Source organism: Temnothorax curvispinosus, unplaced genomic scaffold (genome assembly GCF_003070985.1).
Source record: "Temnothorax curvispinosus isolate PA1 unplaced genomic scaffold, ASM307098v1 QBEX01018231.1, whole genome shotgun sequence".
In the NCBI taxonomy this organism is placed as follows: Eukaryota; Metazoa; Arthropoda; class Insecta; order Hymenoptera; family Formicidae; genus Temnothorax; species Temnothorax curvispinosus.
The window spans coordinates 77,589-98,830 of record NW_020228011.1 but is presented as its reverse complement, the minus strand read 5'-3'; the positions used below and the strand labels follow the sequence as shown (position 1 = coordinate 98,830).

The following is a 21,242-nucleotide window of genomic DNA, read 5'->3' as shown; positions in this document are numbered from 1 at the left end:
GTAAATAACTAGTAAATAAGTCTGATTATTGGCTGATCAGTTCAAATATACTATTTGATACGCGTATCAAGAGATCGGTGTAAACTAGGCCAACTATTGCATTATCGTACGACAAAACTATTCAAGCGTATTGATTGGCTACAAGATAAAGACTTGAGAACTTTTCCATCTTGTGACCAATCAACACGCTTGAAAAATTTGTCGCGCGACAAATAAAATACCGCGTCCGGCGTCCGACGATCCGACGTCCAATAAGAGAATTCTATTGTCTAGGAACAAAAAAATCATTAACTAGAAATTTTAGAAAACGAACTTTCCTATTGGATATCAAACATATGGTGCCGTGTGCGTCGGACGCCGGTGTGGATCCTCCATTAGAAATATCTAGATATTTGTGCGCAGGGACTGCTTCGTTTCAATGATTTTTGGAACGCATTCGGTACTTTTTAAAATTGTTATGTAAAACGCATACTCCCTCGTCTTCGCCAACCGAAGGTTGGCAGCAGTCGGGAGAAAAATGTAATAAAAATGAAACATCACGATGCAGATAGATTTTATTAACCACAATTGGATTTGCAACGCGAGCGCAACGAAGGGCAATCTCTTTCGAACGTCACTACCAGAGGTAACAATAAAGTGAATGAAGTGCGATATGAGCGATAGAAAAGCGCTACATTTAAATTATCTTATTATTATCTTATTATTCTGTATATTAATTATAATTGCCAAGAATTTTATGATTATACCATACACACTGCTTCCAAAAGATCGCGGCTTAATTTTGATCGATATTACATCTTCTAAGAAGTTATTTTATATTTTGATTTAGTCACAAATTTTTACAATTTGCCTGCGTACACATTTTTTTAATTACACAGTATACTACAGCCAAAATAATTATTGAATTTCGCTGATGGATTATGTTGGGTGGGTGCTTCCATATAGTACACTGATATATACTAATAGTTCGTTTACGTTACATCAAAGTACTTTTTTTTTTAATTCGATGGTTGGCCACTTTCAGCTACATTTAAAACCAAATTCGGCTTTATTTTAAAGCATAATTATAAAATAATGACATTTTAATAAAAATTTAACTTTCTGAACATTATTTTTATTTAAAAGTAATGAAATAAAATCAATTACATAAAAAAAAAATTGAAGAAGGAATAGTTGAAAATTATTGTTTATTTTTCTTAGCGGCAGTTTAAAAACGTCGTCCTCAAGGACCAACATATGTCAGCCAGAATAGAATCCAGTTTCTTTCCTTTATCGTATCTCATCCATAGGCTTGGCTGCTTGGTGAAATCTCTCTCCTTATTGTTTATTTGATTCTGTAATTAATACATTTTTTTGTAAAGTAAAATATTTTTACGATCCAATAAAAATCGATGTCACGCGTGGCTGCAAACTGACTCACTTTCAGTCGTTGGATATCTACAGACAAAATATACAAGTTTTTTAATTTTAACAAAGTTGCCTTGCAAATAACGTGGCGTAAAAATCTATTTTTACCACATTTATCTCACAAATAGTACAACATTTCTTATACGTTTTTTCTCTATTATAAATAAATTACTTTGTATGTCAATTAATATTCACTTATTTCAAACATAGGAAAGGTAATGTTGTTGATAAAGTAAACTTAAATAATGTCGTTGGTTGTTTGGGTACAAATGATATCTATTTGCGTTTCAAACGACATTCTTGCGTGTATATTACAAAATATTGTTATCTGTCACCATATTCGACATTATTTATTACTCCATTTGATTTATCTAATCAATGTTAATACTTTACCCTTTTTAGCAGTTTGTGCTTTATTTTTATTTCCAAAAATTCCTCTGTTTTCTCATCAATCGGCATTCAATTTATAATTTTTTTGTAACGAATTAAACATATCGAACTCGAGATCGACTCTTACGTACACAACCTCGGCCTCAATATGTTACTTTACAAAACATTATATAAATTGGTCTCGGTATAATGTTTATTGATAAATTATAATGTATACCTGTAACTATATACTCTGCCCAGATGTGTGAGATTTGCCGAGTGAGCATCTTGATACCGCCGAAAATTTACATCCAGTTCATCCAAAAAATTAACTCCACATAAGTCGCCGGCAATCTGCAACATGCTTTCAAAAATCTCAAACGCCGTGCGGCAGCTTTCATCGATAAATTTGGCTTCAGCAAACAAATTGCTTCTTTTGGACCAAGCTTCGCCTTCTCTATAGTGATCTCACAGCAATAACTACCTCATATAAGCCGGTATTGATCTCGTTTGAACGAATTCATATATGGCTTGGCCTTGAGTTTCAGATACATTTTCCAACGTTGCAATTCTAGATTTCAATGCCGAAGAATTTTACAGTATTAACATTGCGTTATAAGTTATAACTTTAAAATTCCTCGGTACTAAAATCTATAAGAAATAAAAAAACGTATGAAATATACATACAAAATAAAAAACGTTTTAATTTAATTTTCACCAAAACAGTTTATAAAAACGTTTATACTTTGGCGTAGAAAAGAGTAACATAAATCGATATCGAACCAATATTTGATGAAGTAGAGGCAACACACGTTTGGGAATAAAAAATCATTACGAACCTATAGTTGATGTTCGTATCGATTTTTGATACCCAAACGTATCCAACGGAACCTGAGAAATAGGTGTGCGTGTTATAAAAACGTTTATAGATATATCAATGTAAGATAGATACATATGTAAAAATATATTTACGAACATACTTTGCAATTTCTTGTTATTACATGCATTTAGTTTCTTCCAATTTTTTATTACTTTTACATATGATATAAATGAATAATTAACAATCGCATTTATATGTATAAACAAGTAAAGAATCCATATAAATACTGTTTATGTATAAATTTTTACCTCAGCCGAATACGTAGATTTAACAGACGGCGCGTCTTGGCATGGAAACATATATGGTTCTTGCATATGTAATATGTATACTAAATATTCGGGAGCCGATCTCTACGAGATCGTCCTGATTGAAATGCCGGGATACGCTCACAGATGAGCGCGAAAGACAGTCGTTTATTGCGCGAATCCTCATCAGATTCGCTGAAGGATCGTGTGCAGGAGAAAAACTTGAGAGTTCGTGTCGCAAGGCGACGCCCGGAGCAATTCGCGTACACGCGGAGATTTTCGTCCTTCTGACAAGGCCGTTCCGTGAATCAGATGTAAAAATCGGAGATCTTGAAGTTCTGCAGTCGGAGATCTTGCTTGCTCGCGGCCGACGGAGATCTTGGATCGCGAGGCCGAGGACAATCGCGAAAATGATACGGGCGTCAGCTCACAAAATCACAGAACACTACAGTGTTTTACCGCACGCAAACAATTTTCAATCTTAGAACGCACGACACGAGATTTTATCAAAGATCGTCAGCTCCCGTACGAACGAGCTGACGATTCAAAGTCTTCTGCCCGCTCCGAGACTCTTCGTTCGGCGGTCGCGCCGTGGAAAACAGGTGAACGCGCTTATTCGGCCAATCGCGCGGAGCGTGATTCTATTTTCAAGCTTTAGTTTTTCTTTATGGGGTTGCTAATGCTCGCGCGTCGAGCACGTGCTACTGTTGCGAGGCGCGGTGCCTTAACGAATAATCGCGCGCGACGCTCTTCGCGAGGCGCGTGATCGCGCGCTCACGACGAACGTTACCGGGCAGCGAATATCGACGAGTTTGAATTGCATACCACACGATATAAATAATATATATTTCGTTTTGACTTTCAAACACTAAAAGATTTGAAGTCTGTATTTAACGTACGTTAATCTAGATAAATTGCTTTATTTATTTGTTTATTTAATTATAAGTTTACCTTGATGCTAAACAAAAGTAAGGATGCCTACCATCGGCAGTTTGCTCAGGTGTTAGCCAAAGTAGAGAAGTGAATTTTCACTTGTTTTGTAGACAATCTCTATTTTATATTGTAAAAGAAAAGACGATTTCGTGGTAACATTATCCCAATAATGTTACCACGATAATTAAATCTAATAGCATAATGTGTAACGGTGACCGAGTAACAAAATCTGTGACGTTTATCATTTATATCCAGACCGTTATTATCTAGAAACCTATTGCTCGGTATTATATATCAATAATAATTAATAAATCAAAATTGTAATTTAATATATAAAAGGAACTATCTACTCACTACTGGCGCGTTAGCTGTAAGTTTTCTTTCTACAGTCAACATCGCTTTTCCCCTTCTAGAACTTTTCGACTAAAGTCCACATTCAATTATAAATGGGTATGGGTTACATGCGCAAATTCTATTAATTAGAGAAATACAGAAATTTAAAAAATATATAATTGATAAGTGATAATATAAAAATGTAGTACGTAAATATATGACAAAAACAATATATTGTAATTAAAATTATCATAATCATTGTGCGTACGGTATTATTTATATATTTATAATACGCAAATAATTTTCAAGATTTTATGCGAACACATTTTATTATATCTTTAAGAAGATTTGCACAAGATTGTAAGTTAATTAACGCGAAATAGTAATCTAATTTTGGAAAATTGTTAATTCTAATAAAGATACGTGTGTTAAAAGTATGTGAGACAGGGGGAAATAAGTTTCATCTTTCGAAGTCTTTTTAAATGAATTGTGCTAACATTTGTCATTCTATATTTTTGAAAAAAAGAATGAATAAAAATATTTTAAATGTTTTATATTATATTCATGTAGCTAATTAAATTCATGTAACAATTAAAGTACCTGATTGCGCACAGCTGTATGGATCATTAGAATTGTTGAAAGAATTTCTATTTTAAAAGAGTCACGCGTTATAGCTCCTTATAATCCTCTGTAATGGACCGTTATAAACTGATAGCAGTTACAGTTATCGCTTCTTTGCACATATTTTCCTTTGTCTGGCAACATTGTCGGTTTATTAGAATACCGGATAACCGAAGAGGATGTGACTTTCAGCTAGTATATAAAAGATTGAATGTGTGTGTGAGACAAAACGAGGGATTTGTTTATTTTGGTTACACCTATAAGGATTTCTGATGTTTTATATGAAGCAACCTGTACATCATTTTATTACGAGGAAAAAATTTAACGAAATGTTCATGCAGAGATAGATTTATTTATCGATTATTAACAAAATTATTTATATTTTATATAATTAATTTTTTTCACAAATTTAAATATTTTTAACGATCCAATAAGAATTGTCATCATATCCTGTTGCGCACCAACTCGTTTTCAATTCTCAGACCTGTAATTCACAGACAAAATAAACAACTTTTTAAATTTTAGTCAAGTTATCCCGCAAAATATGTATGATATAAAAATTTTTACATTTCTTCAATAAATTGTACAACATTTGTTATAGTCTAAATAAATTACTTCGTATGTCAGTTAATATTGACTTACTTTATAAAAAGGAAAGGGGATTTGGTTGTTAATGTCAATATTTAGATGCAGAATTGAATTTATTTTTTCCTGAGTTTCATGAAAGAACTTTTTCTGGTTGCGTATATATGTTTCGATCGTTATTAGACGTATTTTTTTCCAGTCGTATAAATCTTTAAATATAGAACACGCATACTTTGGCGTAGAAAAGTGAGTGGCGAAATTCAAGGCGGTATCGACTATAGGTTCCCATCGATTTTTGATACACAAACGTATCCAACGGAACCTGAGAAATAGGTGCATGTTATACATTACGCAAATGTGAATCAGTCTAAACGCGGATATATTCCATATTTACCGTATTTCATAACTCTGGCTATGGGACTCAAAATAATTTGACATTAAATTCATTTTGATCACGGTCAGGTCGACAGACGAATCAAATAGGTATTTTAAAAATTCTCTCTTCTCAATATCAGAATAAGAGTTTACGTCTACGAATTTACGAGGTATATCTTCGGCATTATCATCCAATCTTATCCATTCTTCCGCTAAATTGGAACATGCTGTTTCCAACGCGGTTATTGAAATGTCTGGAATAAGTGGTTCTGTGCAAAAAAAGTATATGCTCCAATCAAAAGAAGTTATCATCTAAAACAACACAAAAATTATTATTTCTAATACTAAAAATATAAATACTGATAAAACCATAATTTATATTTGAATAAAAATTTCGTCACCTTTTCTTTCTTACAAAAATTAACACCATGATCAATCAAGCTTATTATCCAATCGTGTGTGTTTATACTTTTGTATAGAAAAGTATGAAAATATATTTTAAGATATTTTAAATATCCGAATACCGATGGTAATTCTAATTCATGCTCTAACTGTTCCAAGAGCATACATCCCACTTCATAAGGCACACATTCCATGAGATAATTAGGCGAAATATTTCTCAATCTGGGTATTAAACTTTGTAATCTACCGATATCCTTGTATCCTTCAGTCTATAATACATTTTCGGTAATAATGTATAGTAGGAATACCAAAACGTGTGTGTATGTGTGTGTGTGCGTGTGTGTGTGAGAGAGAGAGAGAGTATTAATTGTGTGTATATGTATTACAAAATATTATTATTATAATATTCGACATTATTTATTACTTTATTTGTTTTATCTGTAATAAAAGTTAATACTTTACCCAGCTTTTTACCAGTTTGCGGTCCATTTTCATTCGCAAAAATTCCTTCTTTTCTTCATCAATCGGCATGTTGTTTATAAATTTTTTGCAAATAAACATACCGATACTCTTATTCAACCACATGTGGTCATAATTTACAACAATATACTCTGTCCACAAGTGTGAGATTTGCTGAGCAAGTGAACTGACTAAATAGATATCTCCGCGAAGTAAAGATGGCGATACAAATATCACGTTTAGACATTGTACTGTGAAATACTTTGGTGAGATAGTTGGTGGAAGCACGCATATATTTTGATTCTCTAGAAATTTTAATGTAATAAAAAGAATAATAAATAAATAATTAATAAATAATAAATAATAAAAATAAATAAATAAATAAATAATAAATAATAAGTAATAAATAAAAAAGAAGAGAATTTATAATCTACAAAAATAAAACTTATTGTGTGTGTGTGTGTTTTATTAAGTTGATTAATATATGTAATTTAATCGATGTTTTACCTAAAGAAAATCCACATAAGTGATCGGCAATCTGCAACATGCTTTCAAAATTCTCAAACATCGTGCGGCTTTCATCGATAAATTTGGATTCAGCAAACACAATGCTTCTTGGACCAAGTTTCGCCTCCTTCAGTGATCCCACAGCAATAAATACCCCGTAAGCCGGTGTTAGACTCCTTTGAACGAATTTATGTGTAACTTGGTCTTGAGTTTCAATTATAACTATCAAAGTTGCGGACATTATAACACTAAAATTCTTTGGTGTTGAAATCTAGAAATAATAATTTAAGACACATGAAATAGACCGTTTAATTTAATTTTTACCAAAACAGCTTAAAGAACATGTAAACATATATGTATATAGATATAAATAAATTATTATAAATATAGATACATATGTATATATTTTCAAACATACATTAAAATTAATTTTATTTACATATAACAATTTCTTTCCAAACTTTTCGTTACTTTATAAATTCTATTAATAATAATCGTGTTACTGTGTTTATATGTATAAATTTAACGAGTAAATAATCCATATAAATATCGTCTATGTATAAATTCTTACCTTAGCAGAATACTGATTTTTGACAGATGGTGTGTCTTGGCATGGGAACATGGCTCTTGCATATGTATACTAGAAGATTTGAAATCTATATTTAACGTATTTAATCTATATTTAACGTACGTTGATCAAGATAAATTGATTTGTTTATTTATCTATTTAACTGTAAGTTTACCTTGGGGTTAGACAATAGGAAAGGATATTTGCCATCGGCAGTTTGCTCAGGTGTTAGCCAAATTAGTGCACGTGAATGTTCACTTGTTTGGTATTCAATCTCTATTTTACATTTTACATGCTTTATTTTTGGCAACTTTATCTTAAATATACTTCCGCGAGAACAATTAGGTCCAATATCATAACATAACGGTGACCCAGTATTATAATCTGTGACTTTTTTTATATCAAGATTGCAGCTATCCAGAAACTATAATTATTCGGCATTACTATACATATCAATAATAAGTCAAAATTTTTGCTGAATGTAAAAAAAAATATCTCACTACTTATACTCACAACAGTCTGTGCATCTGACCATTCTTTCATTATAGTCAAAATCGCTTTCCCTTTAAGAACTTTGTGTTCGAAATCCACATTCAACTCTAAATGGGTATGGGTTACACGCGCAAGTTCTAATAATTAAGACAGGTACAGAAATTTAAAAAATATATAAGTTAATATTGATAATAATTGGTAATATAGAAATGTAATGCACATGACAAAAGTACATGACAAAAAACGATATATTGTAATTAAAATTAACATAATAATTGCGTACGGTATCATTTACGTGAGACACTACCGTGTTTCTTGATATATTTATAATACATAAATAATTTTCAAATCTTTATATGCTAACACCAGTTTATGCACTTGAGAATATTGTAAGTTAATTAACGTCGCGAAATAGCAATCTAATTTTGAAAATTGTTAATTACTAAAGACACGTATATTAAATGTATGTACAACGGGAAGAGAATCTCGTCTTCCCAAATGAATTGTGCTAACATTTGTCATTTCATTTTATATTCTTAATAAAAAAGAATAAATAGAAACATTTTAAATACTTTACGTCATTTTCATGTAGCTAATTAAATAATTAAAGTACCTGGTAGCGCACAGCTGTATGGATCATTATTTGTTGAAAGAATATCCATGTTAGAAGAGTTACTCTACACAGCTCCGTATAATCCTCTGTAACGGACCGTTGTAAACTGACAGCAGTTATGATTCTTATACCTTTGCTCACATATTTTCCTTTGTCTGGCAACATCGTCTGTTTATTAGAGTACCGGATAGCCGAAGAGGCCGTGACTTTCAGCCACTAATATGAAGGACTGAATATATATGAGACAAATCGAGGGATTGTTTACTTCGGTTACACTTACTAGGCTTTATTTTTGTATTTATTTGTTTAAAATTTAAATATTGAAACATAATATTGCAGCATATAGTCGAGATGTTAGATTTGCAGTTGAACAATTTCGACATGAGAATCGTGGAAATAATAGAGCGGAAGAAAAGACGATTTTGAAATGACGTTATACAAATTAAATATACCGTTGTATTAACGTTGTTCCTCGATAAGAAATTCACAAAATTGAAAATCGTACGCGATCTATACAGTGCAATGAATACGCGACATATTTATTGAAAGAAATCATGCAATCCCAGCGAGGTAGCAAGCACTCGTCATTTTGACGTCAATTGACGTCAAAAGACGTCAAAATGACAGACTTTTGACGTCAATTGACGTGTGCTTGCTACCTGGGATATATTTATATGATTATTTTTATGGTTCGTATAATTATGATGTCTTGTCTATTTGTCACAGATTGAAGGATGTATAGCAGGATGTATAAGTTGCTGAGATAATTGATTAGGTGTAAGAATGTGTATTTTAGAAGACAAGGATATATATTTATTATTTATCGCGTATACTTCCACAAACCTGCGCACATTGCGCATTGCAAATTTGAGGAAAATATTGTTAACTAATAAAAGATACCATGTGTGATATATTTGTATAAATTAAAAATTATTTACCTATATATATTTTTTAATATTTTTAAATTATATAGAAACCATAAGGATGAACTGGAACCAGATGCAATCACAATGTGCAAGTTATCAAGGAAAGTACGTTTATGTCCTCGATAATAATATTAGCTCTCTGTTTCAGAACTGGCGAGATATTTTTCATATAATTATCGCCAAGATCTTCGTTATATATACTATACAAACGGTTTCCAAACTCGCGACTAAATTCTGATATCACATCTTTAAAGAACTTATTTCATATTTATTTTATATTTTGATTCAGTCATAAAATACAAATTTTCCTGTATATGAACACATTTTTTTCATTACACAGTACCACAACTAAAATAATTATTTAATTTTGTTGATGAATTAATGATAATTGTGGGTGCCTCCGTAACACCCCGGTACTATAATCATTCGTCACATCGAATTTTTTTTTTTTTTTAATTTGAATGTTGACCATTTTGAGCCATTTTTCAGATCAAATCCATCAGCTTTATTTTAAAGGATAATTAAAAAATTAATTATAAAATAACATTTTAACAAAAATTTCACTGTTCTGAACATATTTATTTAAAAATAATAAAATAAAATCAATTAATTACACCTTGCAAAGAAACTGGTAAAAAATAGTTGAAAATTATTTCTTTTTCTTAGCAGTATAGTTCAATATATATATCGTCTTCCTCAATCAGGAACCAACACATGTCAGCCAACGTAGAATCTAATTTCTTTATATTGTGTCTCTATAGAGATTTTAAATATAATAACAAAAGAATAAAAAAAAGAAGAGATTTATAATAAAAAAAAAATAAAATTTATTATGTGTGTGTTATTAAGTTGATAAGTAAGTTGTAATTTAATTGATATATTCCGCGAAAAACGAACTCCACACAAGTCGCCGGCAATCTGCAACATGCTTTCAAAATTCGCATCAAACATCATAGCATCGCGGCTATCATCGATATATTTGAATTCAGCATACACATTTGCTTCTTGGACCAAGCCTCGCCTTCTCTAGTGATTCTACAGCAATAACTATCCCGTAAGCTGGTATAGGTCTCAATTGAACAAAATTATATGTGGCTCGGTCTTCAATTACGGAATCATATATATTCCAAACTTCCGGACATTATAACTTTAAAATTGCGTGGTATACTGAAATCTAGAAATAAAAGTACGTATGAAATATACATACATTAAGAAAAAATTTCTCTGCATTTTAGTAAATATTAGTTTGGATATACAATTGTGACTCCATTTACTAAAATAAAGAAAGTTTTTCTTCTTATTAGTATATGTGTATTCACTGAGAAAGAAATACACTAATAAAAAGAAAAATGTTCTTTATTTTAGTAAATGGTGTCACAGTTGTATGCAAACTAATATTTACTAAAATGCAAAAAAAATTTTTTTTTCAGTGTACAAAATTAGATAGACGTTTTAATTTTATTTTCACTAAAGCAATTTATAAAAACGTTTATAAATATATATCAGTGTAATATAGATACATATATGTAAAGATACATTTACAAACATACATTACAATTTTTTATTATTACATGCATTACTATTTCTTCCCAACTTTTTATTACTTTTATATATGATATATAAATGAATAATTAACAATCGCATGTGTTTATATGTATAAACAAGTAAAGAATCCATATAAATACTGTTTATGTATACTGTTTATGTTTATTTCAACTTTTTATAATTAGCAAAATATATGTAATCTAATTATTGTAATAAATGTGATAGAAATAGTTAGGGAATGGTAAAAGATTAAAACTCTGAATATTGCAGTTTAAAAAGCTTTATTTATTATAAATTTTCTGCGTTACAATTACTAAAAATGCATTGTTCATTATTTTTAGTAATTTACTGATTTGCATGCGCGACTTAAGACAAAAGAAACGGACCATGATTTGTATAAGAACCTATCTATTTGCACAGTTATATGACATATACACCATTCACTAAATTACTAATCACTGGGGTATCTTAATTTTTATTTCAATTGGTCGAGATATTGTGAGATGCTTACTGGATTTTTGAAAAAAACTTTTGTTATTGCCAGAAATATTAAATTCTTATAAATCGTATCCATGTATTATTCCTCTCTGAAAAATAAATGTTTTTCGAATGCCAATTAGACGTAGACAAATTATAATAAGACAAAAAGATATTTTAATTTGTTGGGATTCTAAAAAGAAAATTTTAAAATCAAGCTATTAAACGTTTAAATTAGCAGACACATAAACGCATCGCTAACTTATTCAAATAGCATCCTGTATTATATATTTTCTGTAATTACATTCTGTGCAATATGTCGCAATAACATTTTATCACTATTATTTATCGCGTAATAATACAATAAATTTATAACATGATTTTGTAACATGATTCTAACATGATAATATTCTACTACTGCGTTTTTGTATAAATATGGTTGCTCAGGAAACAATTGCGATGTCATTACTCAATATATTTTAAGAATCTTTGTACATATTGATAAGATTCTTCCATGTGTCGATTACATATCGCGTATTTACAAATCTGAATCGTATCAGAGCGCAGAGAGATTTCGACTTCTTCTATTATATAATATGTTACACAAAGTTACTAAGACCACGGGCAGTCACTTATGCGGGCTATTATGCGCCCGCACTAATATTTGGTCTGTTTTTTATTGCTGCACTGCTGAACTAGTGCAATAAGTTATAGCGTAATCGACTGGGCCGGGTTTCAGCGACCCGAGAACCATTATTAACGTCACTCCGGCAAATCGAGCAATAACATTGGTCGATTTGCTAAAGTGACGTCATTAATTGCTCTCAGGTAGCTGAAACCCAGCCCAGTCGATTACGCTATTAGAGTTGGACAAGTACATTTTGTTTCACTCTAACTTACTGCTAAGTGCACTAGTGTGCACTAGTTCAGCAGTGCAGCAATAAAAAACAGACCTATACTCGACGATTTGTGAATTCAGTACTTCAATCGGCAATCGATTTCCCGAATAAAACTGAGGAATCTGCCATGTGTGTTCACTTTTTTACGAGACGAGATCTCTAAATACTCATCTACCATCCATTCGATCGCGAATCGCGTCAAAGGTTCGCTTTACGTGCGATATGGTGCTCAACTTTGATATTCCGTTTAATACGCTCATTTTTCCTTATTTAGCGCTTGAATAAATTCCTCTAGTTTCTCTTGAATCTGCCTGACCCGCTCTGAAAATAAAAATGCTAATTACCGGCGCAATTTAGCGGAAATAAAATATTCAAATATTCAATACTGATTAAATATTGATTTATTACTTTTATATTTAAATTATATAATTTAACAATAATAACATAATTATTTACTATATTAGAAACATATTTCTAAATTAATTTCAGAGACTTTTATAAATTATGCGAATAGTTAGTGATATAAAGATATTTCTCTGCAATACATACTGAGTTCCTCTGCTAATGTGACTCGTCTGCCTGTGAGTAGCGTTTGTTTAATCTCGTTATCTTGACTGTAATCCTCAAGGACCTCCTTGATCTCTTTGTCCAATCTACGAGCTTCTCTATTCATAATTTGTTGCCTAAGCGCGTTCGCGGTGACTTTCAGCATTTGCTGAATTCGCCAGAAGAGCACTACGTCGTTACATTCCATCTGAAAAAATCCTGTCTATAAAAATGTCCGATTCGAGCACTCATGTAAATATACATTGTTTAAATTTCTTTTATTCCTTTCACGTACTTCGTTTTCGTGCCCGGTATGGTACAGATAATATCCTTTTCTGCAATCGTACGCTCTCGCTAAACTCTGTTGTAGGAAAAATCTCCTATATACAGGATGCCATGTATCTCGAATAAATTCGTTATCGATCTCTAATCCGTTTCTTTGTAAGTTCTTCCTAACAGCTGTGAGCTCGTCGTGCGTTAGAGTAGGTGCGTGTTTCTGTAATCAAGAATATTGTAATCATACAATAAATGCAATAAAGCTCTATTTAACTGCAACTCTCTGTGTGCGCGTACTTTGTCGGCATAAAGGATTTTATCCAGCTCGTTCTTGACCGCCGTACGTTTCTGCTGTTCTTCAGTTTGGTTCTGCCAATACATCCACCGTTCCTTGCGACTAGGCCCCAGCATATCGCGCAGAATCTGTTCTGTACTCTGCAATTTTTCCTTCACCGAGGTTTCTAGGAAACGTACTGCCTGGTCCCATTCACGTTTGTCGTTGACGCTTCTATCTTCTAAGATGTTAAGTTGGATAACGCGTAGCATTTCGGATGCCTGAGAAAAGAAATATGCCTTTTGATATCCCTAATTTACTAATATTATGACTTTTTATAAGAGAGAGAATAAAAAAGATGGAAATAAACCGAAAAATTTTATTCACCTTCTCTTCCCACGAATGACGCCTCATTGCCTCGTTTACTACGGCGTTCTTGAGGTTGTCGAAAATATCGTCGTGATCCGAACTAAGTCGAGCTTGTGACATAAAATTCTGAAATTCCTGCTGCAAACATTCCCATCCACTTTCAACGCTACGCGCAGGCAGTTGTTGTTCTGCCCAATGCCTGAGCTTAATGTCGACAGTGGTATTGAATGTATCTGTAACAGAAGAACGTTACCTTTAGAGAAAAGTTTCCGTCTGTTCAATGGAGAAAGAATCCATCTATCAATATATACTGTACTTGGATTTCCACTTTGAGCAGCAGGCAGATAAATATTCTCGAAAACGTGCATACTGACTTTGTCCCAATTTCGAGCCATCAGCACTTCCTCCCAGTGTCTCGGCGATACCTGGGACAAATTGACTATCTCGTCCAAAATTTCGCCCCGCGCCCTTTCGAAAAGCTCGTCTCTGTCCAGCTCTCTCAACCTAAATACGTAATAAGATAAGTTGACAAAATCAAAATAGCTTCTTTGAATTATTTACCTCGGAAAATTGTTCTTCCATTCCGTCTCCAAATTAAATCTCGTGGCTTTGAACGCGTCCGCTTGTTGTTCCACCGTTTCACGGACCATCTTCCAAAAGCATTCGGCTACCGCCAAGCTCAAGTTTTTGGTAGTCACTTGACCGGACATTGTTAGACTATCTCTGAATAATCAGAAGTTCATTAACAATCGCATTTAATGTCATCGCTCTCGAATACACTTTTGTCTAGACTTACTTGAAGAGTTTAGAATTTCTGAAGAACTGCTCCTCGTAATCCTTGATCGTTTGTATACTGTCGTCCTGTCTGCCACGACCAGTGACTACGGCGAAGTAGCCTAACGCCTTCATCGGAAATAGTTTACCGGATAATATTTTGCGCAACCTCTCGGGATTAGTCAAATTCTCTTCTGCCATGTCAACCTGTCGTAAGAAAACAACAATTGCAGTGATATATCTGCATCCATTAATTTTTTTTTAGCAAAAAGAAAATAACGTTTCGTACTTTTGTCAAGACGAAGATCGTTCTTTTGCCCGACGGATCCATTTGAGCTACGAGATCGGTCACGTTGCTTCTTTCCGCGTCGACGGAGCCGTCTTGTATGCAAAGAATGATTGCGTTAGGATTACTCATGTACTGCTGGCTCATTTGTCTGATTGCCTCGCGAGTGTCTTCCGCCATATCAACGGTTACTGTCTGTCTCAAAAAACAAAATTTTGTAAGTGGAATTTTTTTGAAAATTTATGATATAAAAGCATTATATACATACGCTAATAATACCAGGTAGATCGACTAGAACTATACGTTGAAGGCCCGGTCCTTTCACCGTCATAGAAATGACATCCGGGCTGACTGTCTTTCCATTCTTAACGCTATTCTTCATACGCAGTTCTACCTCCCGCCTGAGATCGGCTAACTCCGACTCTTTCGTGAGGTCGAATTCTCTGGAGCTATCTTTGAATTGTGCTACATGATAGGGACCTTCGCTCAATGTGACTTTAACTGGCGCTCTCGTCATCATTTCACCTCCACCTCTGTACAACCAAGATGATAATAATAATATTATTAATATTAAATAAGAATATAATAAATTAATGTAAATAATATTATTAATAACAGTATCATTATTCTTTATAATCAAATAATATATATAAAAATAACATAAAATAAAGAAACAAATACCTCGGAAATATCCTTGCTTGAGCAATCATTTCAAGCACGGATGTTTTACCAGAGCTTTGATCACCAACGACTACTACTCTAGGTAAATGATCAGCAGTGGAATAGGCACTATCGTAATCATTAAGCTCGTCCAAGACATCGCTGTACATATCAATTAATGACTTCTGTAAAGGACAAAACGAGCGTGGAATACAATTGAAACAAGTTACATATGTTAACGCAATATGTGTGCAAATTACCTTGATCTTTTTGTTGTTAAATTTCTGGCTCCCTCGTAGAAGTATCTGCTTGCGCAATTCTTTGTTCTCTCTTTCCAGTCTCTCTATTTCGCGTTGATACTTTAGTTGCATCTGCATCAGCTCGTCCTGCATGGCGTCCATCCTCTGTTGCGAAGATTCTTCAATTGGAAAAACAAGAAGACATTGTTGGAATGCCGAATAATTTTTGATCGTGAAGAAATCGTAAATGAATGACATGTACGTACGAGCTTTCTTACGTTCCTCCTCAGTATTATCACTAGCCAATGGACGCGCAAAGGCAACCACATTTTTGGACAACTGCTCTTTTGTTTCTGCTTAAAAATAAGACAGCACGTATTTTTAATTTGAACAATTTTTAATTTGTTCTGCAAATGCAAGAAAGCTGGTATCAACTGACGTGATAAATTAATAAGACTATTTTACGTGCATAAGCAATTTTTTGTGAGTATGACAAAATAAAACTAAAAAAAAAAGGAAAAAATGATGTTGCTTTGTACGCAAGCTAATGCAATATAATAAAAGCAGCGAATAATGGCTCTGTCCCATTCAGTATTTAAAATGTGCATCCATCGTCATTAGATTCTATATTTAATATGTAAGTATAGCTTGTTTGCCAGCAAAAATTTGCCACATTAATTAATTTTCAATTTTAAAGAAACCACTTTGTCTATAAAATGCTGAATGGACAGAATATGGGTGAAATAATTTCAAAGTCTTTACACACCTGAATAAGTTTGTTTTGCTACCATTGAGATGGTATCAAATGCACCTGAACAGAACAGACCACGATAAATTAACGACATGCATGTGAAATAGTGCTCTGCGGTAATGAATTACATACCATTAAATTTACGTAAAATTCGCATTTTACAAGAATATAAATAAATTTCCTTTTGAGAACATAAATTTTCCAATTAAATTTTACAGATAATAGATAAAAATATATATATCAATGTTGACACACAAATTGCTTTATCATGCTCATTTTTGCATACAAGCAATAAATTTAGATAAATGTTATATGTGAACAAATCAAAAAAGGAAATAGAAAAAAGAAACTAGGTATAATGGTATCAATTCATATCTCGTGATGATTAGGATTATTAGCAGGTAAGAAAATGTCAGGCAAATGGAGAAATATGTAACAAAGGAATGAACGGATAAAATAGGACATTTGGTAAATAATTATAGGTTCTTTGGAGTTATGTGATGTACGAATATGTATCAATAAATAGAAAAAAAAATTCGTCAATAGACTCACTCTGTATCGAGCTATTCTCTTGGTCGCTATTTTGACTTTCTGCTGCCTTAATAGCGTCATCCAATCTTTGAGACAACCGATTCCTATACTCTTGATATTTAGCTACCCCAAACTCCTTTATACGTGGATCTGTTTGCATTTGGTCAGTTTTTTCAAATCACAAATCGTTAACGCGTTTCGTTTTGCCTCACATTTTCGCAGATCTGAACGATTATATATTCGTCCCGCTTACCGATCTCGATCTTGTCGGCCACATTGGTCCTCATCGTCATGAGCGACTCACGGAAATCTTGCCATCGCTTTTCACTGGGCATCAGATTTTCTAGCCATCCCAGATCCGGCAATCCCTCCTTCCACTGTTCGTATTTCTGTGCGATAAAATAATTATAATACTTAACGAGTACAATTACATTTTAACATTTCATAAAGTATAATGGACAGAACTGCAGGAATGGTGCCAATTGGAAAATGCAAAACTCCGTTACAAGAGACACATGAATTACATACAGCTCAATCGAATCATTTTGTGTAACATTTACCCTCTGCAAGGTAACGCCACCACCGACCGCACCTCCTAAGAGAATGTATCGAATTTTTAACGCTCCTCTTAATATCCTCGTTATCAACATCGCGTATCCACGATGCGGATTTGCGAAGTAACGTAGTTGCGGCGACGCCAGCAGTGGTCTACAGTGTCTATTAAATTTTCCGGACATCAGCTTCCGCGTGGTGACAATCGTTATCGGGTGCCTGGAGGTTCTGGAGACTAGTAAAATGCCATGGCTGAAAAGAAACACACGTTGACTCAATTAAAAGAAAAAGGAGTCATAAATTATTCTGCGCAACGAAAATTATGCGGCTTAAAAAGAGTCAAAGGAAAGAGAAGTTTAGGAGGGAAGCATACAGAAGGCAATAAAGTATAAATATAACTTGAAACGAATGACGATGATTAAAAAACGTATCTTTTCACACGTGAATTCTAACGATGGGGTATTACGAGCTAACCTATTGGAGCAAGCGGCTGCTCCGTCGCAAGAAATATGAATTATATTCGATTAAATTGAATGATTTTGCGTAACGCACGAATTTAATGAGAGAACATTTCATCGGTTCGTTTAATTTCAATAATAATCACGTCTATCTCACCCGAATTTTCCACATACGATTTGCTCCATTTTATCGGAGTATAATCGTCGCCCGTCGTTGGCGAATAACGGCGTTTACGATAGGCGGCGGATATTTGTGAAATTTCACGTTCATGCGTGAAACGAGGTACGTGTGACGTAAGTCAGGAAATCAAAGGTGTAAAACGTCCTCGAGAAGCCGACGATCCCGGGCATTACATGCATCTCGATTCATCCACTTGCTCGGAAACGTCGCCCGCGGACGGCATGAGAGGCATGATTGCCGCAAGATTGTCCCTCGTCCCTAACCAATCTCGGAGTGATACCAATATACAGCGAAAAATTTCCTGGACCGTCGGACGGTCACTTCCGGAAAGTCGGAAGGCTCCGATTGGCCGTCGCGTAATTCCCTAGCGTTCAAACAGCCATAAAACGGCAGTGTTGCCGCGCCATTTAAATTTAAAGGGACATTTCTACGTGTGACGACACTGCTTGGACATTTAAAAAAAAGAACGTGCCAAATTTGAATTAGAGTAGAAAAATGTGTAATTTAAAGAGAAAGATTTAATAAGCAAATAAATAAAAAATTAATCTCTATGAAAAATCAGATATAATAAAATCATAAAATAATATATTTTTGATAGAGAAATACTATATTATTTATATTATTTATAAAGCGCGATGCAAATTTTCCTTTCGAATAAAAATATATCGAAACTTATGCATTTAAATAGATCTTTCCTTTCTTATTTAAATAGAAAGACGGAATTGTCGAATAATTTTATTTTTCTTTGCAATCCTTATATTACAAAACATACTTTTCCAGACGCATTGAAAATATGCTCTATTTACATTGGGTCGTCGCCTAGTTTTGTGCTAAAGATTTCTTCTTTTTAATCTTTACAGAAATAATATTAATTACTATTTCGCATAGGCTTTCGTATTATATATGTATATATATAATTATATATATTTTATATAATATATATATTATAATTATATATATAACATTATATATCATATTATACATATACAATTTTATATATATATTATGATATATATACATATATGATATATTATGGCAGTACATTTACATTTAAAGTCTATAACCGTTTGTTTTTTTTTCTGTCACTTGCTTATAACATATACAACATTTTTTTTCATAATATATGAAAATCTACATACTTATGTCCTATGTGCACGAGGCGAGTATGAAAGGAAAAGAAACTAATATTCGCGTTTTATGCATTAATAAAGCATATCCGTATCTCCGTGGACCGCGTGTCCACGTGGCTTCACGGCCGGCCGCGCACGCAAGCTTGAGATCTAGAAAAATTCGTAAAAATAACGTGAAAAAGGTCAAGAAAGATTCCGCTCGTTCGTAGCGAGCGCTTAAGCCCCCCGAACATGGTACTTTTGTCTCGAGACAACATTTTATCCGAGAAATTCTTTCTCTTTTTACTTCATTCATTGCGATATGTAAGAATACGTACGAACATGTAAGAATATGCAAGAATACGAAGAAATACGTTTTACGAATCACGAAAAAAGCTGGTAGAAGCTGTGGCTAAACTCGATTGGACCCGATTTTACGTTGTCCTTTTCCTAAATAAGCGACTGTGACTGGTTTCCCCCCGTTTCTTCACCTCACCCGTTTTCTCTCTCGCGGGAGACTCCCCTACGTACAACTAAACGTTACAAATGTCCTAGTATTGTCTAAGAGTGCTTTCTCACTTTCCGCTACTTCTCACGTTCAGTCTATATCTTCCGGTATTTATAAGAGCTCGAATTTTTTTTATTTATACATGCATATTTTTCTTAGAATCGAAACGGGGGAGGATAACTCTTCTAATCTCTAATCTCTAACGCCAAGCAACTATGTACATTTTATATCTTCTTTTTTTTTCCTCCTTCACGCCTGAATCACTTCCACTCGCTCAACACACTCGCTAAGAAACATGAAAAAACGAAGAAACAAAGATCGAACACAACAAATACTTTTTCATAGATCGCACTTGTCTCCACCACACACTGCTTCTATTTACCCAAACAGATCCACCACGAATAATCATGGAAGATACAGAACGTAAATTCTCATTAAAGAGAAACGTAGAGATGGTCTCCACTTTCTCGTCTTCACAGTTTTACATATTTATTCTATAATAGAGAGGATGACGTAGTCTATCGCGCCCGTCGCGCGGATTTGATCGGGTTTAATCGTGAAACACGTATCAAGAGGTGCTGTTCCGATGCTTCTTGCTCTTCGCCTTGCCGGGCTCGAATTCGTCCTCGCTCCTACGTCGCTTCTCCTTCAGCTGCTTCTCCATCGCCAGCATCGTTATCATCCGCTTGTGGGAGTCGCCCACTATCCATCCGTGCTGCTCCTGCCGATCGTCCTCCTCCTCCTCGGGCGCCGGGGTCGGCTCCGGCGCCTCCTCCTCGTCGCTCGAACTGGACCAATAGTATAGCTGAAGGGCAGCGGTGCGTTTCCGGCGACCGATCGCAACCCCGACGCCTTCCTCGACCTTGTTCCACGACTTGGTGGTCTTTAGCTCCTCGTCGTCCGAGTCGCGCTTCCCGCTGGATGACCTGCGTTCCTTAGTGTCCTTGTTGCCCGCGGACGTCTTCTTGGATTTCTCCGCGGTTGGCTCCTTGCTCCTCTTACTCGTCTGGGTCTTTTCGTTCTCGGATTTGAAAACTTTCTTCGACTTCGCTGGCGATTTCGGGGGTCTCTTTCGTTTTGGTGAGATTGACG

At 34.0% G+C, this 21,242-nt stretch overlaps 3 protein-coding genes and 1 long non-coding RNA gene across 8 annotated transcripts; all 4 read right to left on the bottom strand.

Moving 5' to 3' along the window:
* Positions 1-1,242: 1,242 nt before the first annotated feature.
* LOC112468222 lies at positions 1,243-2,897 on the bottom strand. The gene is made up of 2 exons (XR_003042366.1): positions 2,015-2,897; positions 1,243-1,334 (listed from the first exon to the last, which is right to left on the bottom strand). It is a non-coding gene; the product is annotated as an uncharacterized LOC112468222 (long non-coding RNA).
* A 2,229-nt stretch (positions 2,898-5,126) lies between these two features.
* Positions 5,127-8,908, bottom strand: LOC112468216 (leukotriene A-4 hydrolase-like). The gene is made up of 10 exons (XM_025037304.1): positions 8,790-8,908; positions 8,198-8,313; positions 7,860-8,108; positions 7,688-7,756; positions 7,117-7,387; positions 6,613-6,914; positions 6,150-6,419; positions 5,768-6,060; positions 5,431-5,695; positions 5,127-5,272 (listed from the first exon to the last, which is right to left on the bottom strand). The coding sequence occupies exons 1-10, from the start codon at positions 8,836-8,838 to the stop codon at positions 5,267-5,269; spliced, it is 1,890 nt and encodes a 629-aa protein (XP_024893072.1). The 5' UTR covers positions 8,839-8,908; the 3' UTR covers positions 5,127-5,266.
* A 2,616-nt stretch (positions 8,909-11,524) lies between these two features.
* Positions 11,525-18,770, bottom strand: LOC112468221 (dynamin-like 120 kDa protein, mitochondrial). Of its 5 annotated transcripts, none has more exons than XM_025037313.1 (18): positions 18,510-18,770; positions 17,903-18,146; positions 17,596-17,731; positions 17,364-17,492; positions 16,827-16,871; positions 16,327-16,416; positions 16,082-16,239; positions 15,843-16,006; positions 15,430-15,694; positions 15,165-15,356; positions 14,898-15,082; positions 14,663-14,824; positions 14,418-14,605; positions 14,120-14,334; positions 13,756-14,013; positions 13,478-13,678; positions 13,186-13,390; positions 11,525-12,957 (listed from the first exon to the last, which is right to left on the bottom strand). In XM_025037313.1, exons 1-18 carry the CDS (start codon positions 18,536-18,538, stop codon positions 12,893-12,895), a joined length of 2,931 nt encoding a protein of 976 aa, XP_024893081.1. In that variant the 5' UTR covers positions 18,539-18,770; the 3' UTR covers positions 11,525-12,892. The 5 variants fall into 5 exon arrangements, with proteins under 5 accessions (XP_024893081.1, XP_024893082.1, XP_024893085.1 ...); XM_025037314.1 differs by having other exon boundaries at positions 16,327-16,413; positions 18,510-18,538; XM_025037317.1 differs by lacking the exon at positions 16,327-16,416 and having other exon boundaries at positions 18,510-18,538.
* An 817-nt stretch (positions 18,771-19,587) lies between these two features.
* LOC112468214 (lens epithelium-derived growth factor-like) lies at positions 19,588-21,237 on the bottom strand (the record flags this gene model as incomplete). The annotated part of the gene is made up of 1 exon (XM_025037302.1): positions 19,588-21,237. A coding segment is annotated over one exon (519 nt), but the record flags the coding sequence as incomplete, so codon positions are not given.
* Between the last annotated feature and the right edge of the window lie 5 nt (positions 21,238-21,242).